The 9,348-nt window shown below is 39.5% G+C and overlaps 2 protein-coding genes across 3 annotated transcripts; one reads left to right on the top strand and one right to left on the bottom strand.

Moving 5' to 3' along the window:
- Positions 1 to 275: 275 nt before the first annotated feature.
- Positions 276 to 2,278, top strand: LOC306970241 (gap junction delta-2 protein; the record flags this gene model as incomplete). The annotated part of the gene is made up of 2 exons (XM_079566128.1): positions 276 to 797; positions 1,718 to 2,278. Exons 1-2 carry the CDS (start codon positions 288 to 290, stop codon positions 2,276 to 2,278), a joined length of 1,071 nt encoding a protein of 356 aa, XP_079422254.1. The 5' UTR covers positions 276 to 287.
- A 182-nt stretch (positions 2,279 to 2,460) lies between these two features.
- On the bottom strand, positions 2,461 to 4,634 carry mrps23 (mitochondrial ribosomal protein S23). Of its 2 annotated transcripts, none has more exons than XM_079564451.1 (5): positions 4,556 to 4,634; positions 3,927 to 4,106; positions 3,698 to 3,775; positions 3,111 to 3,234; positions 2,461 to 2,958 (listed from the first exon to the last, which is right to left on the bottom strand). In XM_079564451.1, exons 1-5 carry the CDS (start codon positions 4,597 to 4,599, stop codon positions 2,830 to 2,832), a joined length of 555 nt encoding a protein of 184 aa, XP_079420577.1. In that variant the 5' UTR covers positions 4,600 to 4,634; the 3' UTR covers positions 2,461 to 2,829. The 2 variants fall into 2 exon arrangements, with proteins under 2 accessions (XP_079420577.1, XP_079420576.1); XM_079564450.1 differs by having other exon boundaries at positions 2,463 to 2,961.
- Positions 4,635 to 9,348: the final 4,714 nt, after the last annotated feature.

The raw sequence follows: 9,348 nt of genomic DNA, 5'->3' as shown, positions 1-9,348 counted from the left end.
TGATGAAAACGCAACAAGAAAGCGACGGAAAAACACTGACGACAGCAATGCAAGGAAAAAGATCCATTTAGATGAGTTTTGTGGGTCTTAGCTTTCAAATAAAGCATTACACTGGCCTATAGGCAGTAACCTTTTAGATTTGGGTAAAGCCAAACTGGAGAAAATGCACTTGGTTCAGGCGGGGGTTAAGAGCTAGGCCAAGATTTAACTACAGTCATTACTGACCCCTAACAGTCTCCAGCCTGGGCAAAGCCTCTGAACATGTGTTGCTTATCTCAGGTGGTGCAATGGGCGATTGGTCGATCTTGGGCCGCTTTCTGTCCGAGGTCCAGAACCACTCCACGGTCATCGGTAAAATCTGGCTCACCATGCTGCTGATCTTTCGCATCCTGCTGGTGGCGCTAGTGGGCGACGCCGTTTACAGCGACGAGCAGTCCAAGTTCACCTGCAACACGCAACAGCCGGGCTGCAACAACGTCTGCTACGACACCTTCGCCCCCGTGTCCCATCTGAGGTTCTGGGTTTTCCAAATCGTCTTGGTGTCCACTCCGTCCATTTTCTACATTGTTTACGTGCTGCATAAGATCGCCAAAGATGAGAAGCTGAATGGGCGCAGGGCGCATGTTCCAGCGCAGAGGGTGGAGGCTCAGGGGTGCGGGCAGGTGGAGAGAGTGGGGTTACCGCCGTATTATCCGGGTTTTAATGAAGACTGGGAGGCAAGAGAGAGAGAGGAGCAGAAGTATGCAGAAGAGGATTATGGGGAACTGGGAGAGGACCCCACGCAGCAGTCCAACCAGGTCAGGCAAAATTAGCATAGGACATCCTGAAACTTGTTATTATATTTGTCTAGAGCAGGGGTCTCCAAGGAAATTTCGCTGGGGGGCAAAATATATCGGGAGTGTATTGCCAGGGTCCATAAATATGTTTTGATTGGGAAAATATACTATTGAGGAAACGTTTTTCAATAATTGAATAATAATGGGCCTGAGAGGACTGTAGCCTCATAAAAACAGCTGACACTTATATTGCACTTAACAAGCCTGTGTCACAAGTCTCTGCTCTACTGTATTTCATTATTCATTCTCTCAGCACTTGGTAGTGATAAGCCACTATTGTAGCCACAGCTGCCCAGAGGCAGACTTTCCATTTACCACGTGGCTATAATGTGTTGTTTATATCCTGATTTATTATGTCAGTGCCCTCTGCTCAAATTCCTTCTTTCTTTATGTGAAATGCCCCCTAGTGGCTGGTGTGAGCATTCTGAAAAAATCATAACTCCATACAGGAATGGGCTAAAGTCTCTTACAAGTCAGGGGCCGGATGGAAACATCTCGCAGGCGGGATTTGGCCCCAGTTGGAGAACCCTGGTTTAGAGATTTTTAAACTTTTAGACCACGTTGCCTCCGTCTCACACTTTGTAAAATTCAAAGCCAGAGTAAAGTTTTAACTTACTGAAAGAATAAAATATGTTCAAGGATTAAAACATGTACAATTTACTGAACTGTTTTAAGAAATGTGGGAAGTGGCCACTGAGAGTTTTGAAAATATATCTGAATACATTGGCTATGGCATCGCACTTGTGAATTTGAGACAGTTGCTGATGGTGGCTAAAAATTGTAGAAAAATACGAAACCAAATGACCTTTAACTTATTTTAATACCACATTTACAAAAGGAAAAAAAGGAACTATTTTGAGACCACCTCTTTTTCTTTGCAGGTCCTACTCATCTACATCCTCCACGTCCTCCTGCGCTCGGTTATGGAGATCACGTTCCTAATCGGACAGTACTTTCTCTTTGGTTTTGAGGTGCCCCATCTCTTCCGCTGTGAGACTTACCCCTGTCCCACTCGAACCGACTGCTTTGTGTCCCGCGCCACCGAGAAAACCATCTTCCTCAACTTCATGTTCAGCATCAGCCTCGGCTGCTTTGTTCTAAATGTAGCAGAGTTGCACTACTTAGGATGGGTTTACATTTTTAGGGTGCTTTGTTCCGCCTGCTCCACCTGCTGCTGCCAAGAACGGGATGAAGTGCACATTTACGCCCGACACAACCCGCTCACGCTGCAGCTAAAGCATTCGCTAAGAGGTCAGCTAGTGCTCCAAACGCCAGCGCTGGTCCCAGATAAGAGCTTGCTCACCCACGCCCCGGCCATCTCCTTCCAGACGGACTCGACAGTGGAGTGCACTTCCAAAAGGAGCCCAGAGAGGCGCGATAGGGTTAAAATGAAGCTGTCAAATGTAGCCCGCATGGGACGGACAAAGAAATCATGGCTTTAGAATTAACAAACAATACGAAATAATGTGTTCTCTCTAATATTGCTATTGGCCTAATACAGAAGGTGATGCTGGTCTCACAGCTCTGCAGTCCAGTATTCAACAGTGTCTGTGTTGTTAAACTACTATTAGAAAATGTACTTTACATGAAATCCCATTGTTTCAAATATACATCTCCTTTATTTCACACAGGTCCATAAAAAGTTTAACATTGTCCAGTAGGGGCATTCATCAATGATATAAATGCACTGAAATATTCTCTGTAGTTTACAATGTGACACTTTGAAACTACACCTAGAATTAATGTAGCACTATTATGTTGGAGAAAGATGGCCAAGCGCTTACAACATAGGTAACATTTCTGTAAAATAACTAATCTGATCTAATCTAGTGTCAATGTGTTGTTTTGATCATTTGTGAGAGCTTTGATCATGATGTAGGGATAACCATATATTAGCTGATGTAATTTTCTTGATTTTATTGTATTTATGACAATTACAACGCAATCATTTTAAATACTTGGTTGAACAGTTCATGAAAGTCTATTGTTGAAGTCATACTGTGGTTTGTAGAGGTGGATTTGCCGACGTAGCTTCTTCTTCTTCTGTGATAATTGGTTGCTGCTCAGCCAACATGTCCTTCAACTTCAGGTCCATTACTGACTCACTGTTCTCTGGTGCCACCTGCTGGACAAAACCAAACACAAAAGATGGTGAGAATTTTCTCTCTCGAAAGTCAAAGCACATACACATTACACATTACTATAATAATATAGTAAATCCATTTGAGAAAAGGACTTGTCTATTAGGATTAAAGCTGGCACGAAGTTTCTTACAGCTGAGGGTCCTCTCCGTCTCAGGGTGATGCCATTGGCCAGTAATCTTTTTCCAGTTTCTTCAAATATGGCGTCTTCGTCCAGGTCTGTGCTCTTCTGTAGCTCCTCATATTGCTCAACAAACCTGCAATTTGCAAGCACATGTCAGGTTTAGTCTTTTTAAGTACTACATCAGTTTGCACAAGATGAAAAATAATTGAATAAAAATCTATTTGAATGGTCGGATTTAGCACATCATAATGACTGCAACTATTGAGCCAGTGCAATATTCTTTTGCAAACAACAGAATATCCTGTCGCCAATGGGTTGTTTTATATACAACCTGCCTCTACAAACATTCTGAAATATATGCAATTATTGTTACAGTTCATATTCAGTTATCTAACAGACGTTAATGCTCTTGAATGTGTGTGAATGTGCACCGTGAACTCAATCTTGATTTTAAAACATAAAGCAAATCTAACCACAATCACAATGTGCGCAACTTCATATTTATTCTAACGTCAGTTTAATAAAGCTTGTCATACATTAATCTAGCAAATTATTGACTCATTTACAAATCCAAGCATAGTCTTTTCAATATGTACCTTTGACAGACGGATACAAAGGTAGACTTGGACAGATCCAGAGCTCGAGGTCCAACCCCATAGACTTTGTAAAACTTTCTGCAAAGCACAATGACAAAACAAAGACACATTATTTCATTCTTGTCGATGTTTCATACCTTCAAATCACGGTCAACCTAGGACAGGAAACTATCACTGTCAATATAATTCCTAAAAACTGCAGATATTGAACAGATTCAGCTGCACTCACGCTCTGATGAGGTCTTCAGCGTAGTAGATGTCAGGCACAGTTTCTGGTCTTTTTGGTACGGCTCGTGTGTGAGGTTTCACATACAGAGGGTTTCTTTTGGGAGGAAATGCTGCATAAACATCATACCAAACGGGCTTTTTATGAGGCTTTATCACACCGGAGTGCATCAGGTCACGGACTCTGCAACAAAATGTGACGAATAAATCACAATCCACTCATAACAATAACTAACAAGTATATTTCGTCATAAAACTTACGAGGAACAAGGTTTATTGTATCCTTAAAGCAATAAACAGGGGATAACTGACAGAAATATAGTCACGGTGAGGAATGCGTGGAGCTCCATTTTGGTGTCTGTAACATCTTTGCTCACACTCATGCGATGGATTTATAGTCTTATTATCAAACGCATTTTTTAAAATATATATATATATATATGTTTTTAATCGTGCATAGTCCTGTTTCAGAAGCTAGCGTTACAGTGCCTATGTCCATGCAGACACAGACACTCATTTACAGCCAATGCGGACTAAGTTAACGCCGCGCTACAGAAATGAGACAATGGTCACTTTTACAATCCTCTAAACAGGACAAAATATGAGGAAATATGTACAAAAGAGAGATGTTACCTGGTAAACACAGTCCCGACTTTCTCTAACCTGCTGCCTGCCATGTTTCCTAACGAAGGGTAAATAGGAAAAAAATAAATAAAAGAAATTTACTTCCGGGTTCAACTTGTACTGTTCAAGGTGCAAAGTGCGCCACCTCGTGCAGCGGAGTCGCACGTGTCACACTGTCAAAAGTCAAATGATTCGCTAAAACGTGGAGGGAAACGTGGCGCTTTGTGGAAAAACAAAAGCGTCCATTGGAAAAAACATCCATGCAAAATATAGGGCAAGGTAAAGGTAAGAAAAAGTTAGCTACTAATTCAGCATACACTGACTGTAAGGCAGATCATCACGTCCAAAAGTTCCATTGTTTTGAAGGCAGGTGGAATTTATTAAAAGGCAACAGCTGTCTTGACTGCTCTCTCACATCAAACCTTGTAAAATGCATTTGACATTAACTTACTGTCAGTATGGCCTGGAATTAGATCAAATCAGGTTTTAACCTGGTACAAAATCGATCTAAATTGTGAATGTGTAAATAATAAAATAAATATGTTAAAAAAAATATGTAGATATATTTTAGTTTAAAATTGAAGATGGCCGTGTACCACAGTTGGGATATGCCGCATCAAAATGAAGTTTCAATGGGAAAATAATGCTCTTTGGCATCCTCGAGTCGACTTAAGGTTGAGAACCACTGCTATAAAGAACAAACTTTATAGCAGTGGTTCGCTGTATGAGAGGTTGTAAAACGAAGGCAGTTAAGTATTGCACCACACACTGTCTGCACTGTAGACATGTTTTACTAGAGAGAAAGTGAACTTTTACCTGAATCAGCTGACAGGAACTAACATGAAGTACATCACTATTTATGGACAGAAAGGTGCAAGCAGAGATAGTAAAACTATAGTATACTATAGTAAAAATATGTAATATATAGAGGGTATGGGCAAACACAGAAAGCCTTGGAATAAGACGGAATTTTACCAGGAGGTAAAAGTATAAGTAGATTAACCCACAGGTACAAGGGAGATTTTATGAGTAAAAGCATCAGCTGCTGAAAAGAGGTACATGTGTGTTCGCAATGAAACTGCTTTTGCCCTATAATGTAATGTTATGTGTCCTGAGGCAGAGTTATACTCTGTAATTTTGATTGTTGCAAGCAGCAAATCATAAAAAATGCACATATTTTCCAATATCATACAGAAAATGAATGTGAGTGAAGTTACCATATTTAGTTCATTGCCCTTAAGTGGTAAAAAAATACAGAAGGTTTATAAATAAAATATGCAAAAACTACTTGCTGGTCTGGTCAGGGCTGCTGGTATTCAGGAGGCATTGTGTTTTGTGATATTGATGTTTGAGCGATCACACCTGTCATAGGCAAGAGCTTTTGTAATGTGATTGTGATTTACCTGCTTTATGTGCAGTGGGAGTGGTCTGGTCAGGCACCACTGGTATAATTTGATTGAAAGATTTACTAAAAATAACCTTTGGCAAAAACATAGTCCTAAGGTATATTGGTTCTTTTGTCAAGAAAATGCTGGAAGGTGCAACAGGCATGTCCAAATCTGGACAAAACGAATAAACTTTAGGGTTAAGTGAACAGCATAGTCAAATATGGTGCCTGCCTTTTTTATGCTGTACTTTCACTTATTTCAGTACGTCCTTCAAAACCAACACATGCAATATATCATCACTTAGCACAATTATTCACCAATGAAATGTGTGAGTTTCATAAACCATGGTTAGTTTTTATGTTATGTAAAGAAATGTACCATGAATTCAGCCAGACTTGGGTCTTTTTCAGACAGAAAACAGGAAGTTGAGAGCGCGACCAGTCTTGGATCTGTGATGTAGGGTGATCTCTTCTGATTGGCAAAGTGAGGACCACATGCTTCTTTACCTTACTGATGTGCAGCAGGGAGGCCATTTGTAAAGTGTGCGGAAATTACAAAAATTACTCTATAAAGAGTTAACCTCAGTAGTGCCTCATTTATTTCACTAACTTTTACCACTACTACTACTATTACTATGAAAAACAAAATTCGTTCTTGAGCAAATTACCATTTTCTGGCACCGTCATGTGAAAACAACAAGGATAAACCAGGATTCTAGCAGTAAATTTGTGCTGAGGTGTACTAAACCATAACACACTGAGAACTACTCCACTGTTTATGCAAGGTCATGCTCCTGCTGTACCATCTAGCACTGAAATGCAAGAATACCACTAAACCGGGACAGAACCAGAACTAAGAGGAGAAAAGCTGAAACAACAGAAGTCTTAATTTGTAATACATTTTACTGTAGAATAAAGCATCTTCAGTCCAGGTCCATGCACCTGCTTTGCCATCATACTTTCAGAATCATAATATTACATCTCAGATAAGCCCTTTGCTGACAGTATTTCTCACTGCTTTGTCTTGTAGAAGCAGAGATTTAGCCGCTGTTGAAGTGAACTTTCCGGTTCCCCTGCTCCCCAGGTGAGTTTTGGTCTGGTAAGTCCAGCTCTATTGAGGTATGTACCGAGGAGGTAGGGCCAAAGTGCAGAGCGCTCTGAGAGGGAGAGTCATAAACAGAACATAATTAGGGCTTAGGCAGTCACAAGGCACTCCTGCTTGCTAGCTCTGCTTCTATTACACTTCTGTAGCTACTACTATCTGGTCGCTAACAACACAAGGATCCCAGCCGTGATTCCTGCAAGTATTTATTGATATATTTTTGGGAAACTTTCCGTTTTCATTTTGGATTTGACGGATCATTTCTAACAATGGATTTGCTGTTGGATTCTGGCTAAAGTGGATTATATTGCACAGTGATTTAAGGTGAGTGGGACTGGGGACATTTACACAACTTTGAAAAACTATTGGTGCAAAAATCTTTGCGTTATAAACATGTGCTGAAGTGGGACTAAATAGGGCTACACAAGTTATAAGAATAAGAGAACTATGTTAATGAAATACATGAGCATGTATTCATAATGTTGGATTACATATTTGGTTTAAACTTAAAATCGAATTAAAAAAAAAAACTTTTTTATAAAATGGCAACCTCAAACTAAGTAACGCGGACTAAAACCACCCTAATTTGGGATAAACTAAAGCTTTAGCAAATTTTCCTCACCTTTCTAAAGAAATATTCCAATGCTATATGTTGTGTTTTTAATTCATCTCCAAGTAATTTTATTACTGCTTATCCAATAACATCCAATAGATTAAGCATCTTTGAGCATCATGAAAAGCGCTACATAAAAGTAATGTGCTGTGTGTCAGGTGATAAGAAAACTGAGAAAGTAGAAAAACTGTTTTCAAATTAATTTGTAATATAACAGAATAGAATACATGAGTCACAATATTTGGAATAATAACACTGTCGTCCGGTAACTCAAAGCCCTGAAGTTGTATTGGAAAAGAGGTATGACTAAGACTTAACAGTCTTGCTACAGTGTGTGGTATATTGCATTTGGATAAGATTTCTAAATGGTTAGGACGCACTTCACAATAATTTGTCACATACAGTATAACCATTAAATACAAGCAAAATGTAAATAATATTACTTGATGTGAGCCTGCCTGATTTGTTATTATAGTTATTAGTTAATTATGAGAAACTTTGGACAGAATCTACTCGGCTCTCAAGGAAGTTTGTGAGTGCGCAAATGTATAAATTATTAGTTGTTTTCAGTGCTTCATTTGTTAAATACTGCAGTAATTTCAGGAACACTTTGGGATTGATGTGATGATTTAGGAACAGGCCAAAACAGTAACCGGAACACTCTCATTAAACACCATTACATCACCTCAAATCTTTGCCGGATCCTCCAAAATAGTTTCCAGATCCTTTACTCTGAAAAACAGAAAGATGTTAAAATGCCTTCCCCCAAACTCTAGATCAAATTATGCACAGGGTGTATTTGAAGATCCGTCAAGATAGTAATTTTATTTTGTGTCCACTTTCTGTTCTTTGTCGCTCTCCTAGTTTTGTGGCGCTTTGGTACAGATGCAAAATATATGACGAATAAAAAACCGAAACAAAAAACAATTTAGTTTGAGGCGCTTCATATCTTACTGGCAGCTTTCTTTGTACGTAACCTTTTGTCGTGTACAGAGGCTGTTTGCTTTGCCTTGACATTGTGTCCACAGATCGTCCTTTTAAACTGCTTTGTGTTTGCAACAATGCATTAGCCTTTGTCTGAGCTAATCATGACCACAGTGTTTCTACTGCACTACCAAGGAATTAGCATCAGCCACCAAACGTTGCAAAACTGGCAAACTGTGTGTCTGCAAATTTTAGAGCCTCGCGCTTTCTTTTTCAACTAATTTTCAACTAAACGATTGTTCTGAAATGTAAGCGTTTCTATACCATACCCAAAAGTAGCAGCCTCGGGTGATTAATGTTTAAACCGTGTCAGCTAACTTAGATAACTGCTCCTGTGGCGCTCACTTACATAGATACTGACCTGGTCTTGCTTTGATCCTGTTTGGTATCTCAACTTCAAACACTTGTATAAACTAGACTTATTACCAACATCTAAATCCCAAACCGTAGAGTGACAGATACCATGAGCCAAGTAAACCAAAAACACTGACTTTACAGATTTATAGATATATTACTCTTTTCATTTGGGCCATATATAGATTCCCATAACTATTTTGCTTTTTTTCCCATTCACTCATTGATTGTCAAATGAATGTATTATATGTAATGTATTATATGTTTTTCCAGCCCGCCAAGGCAGTTTCACAATCTAACAGTTGGTGAGATATACAGCCCAGATTGTGACGCCAATAAAAGAATCCAATAAAACTCCTCCT

Source organism: Gobius niger (assembly GCF_951799975.1).
Source record: "Gobius niger genome assembly, chromosome: 1".
Taxonomy (NCBI): Eukaryota; Metazoa; Chordata; class Actinopteri; order Gobiiformes; family Gobiidae; genus Gobius; species Gobius niger.
Note: the sequence above shows the minus strand (reverse complement) of the source record. Positions and strands in the feature narration are given on the sequence as shown.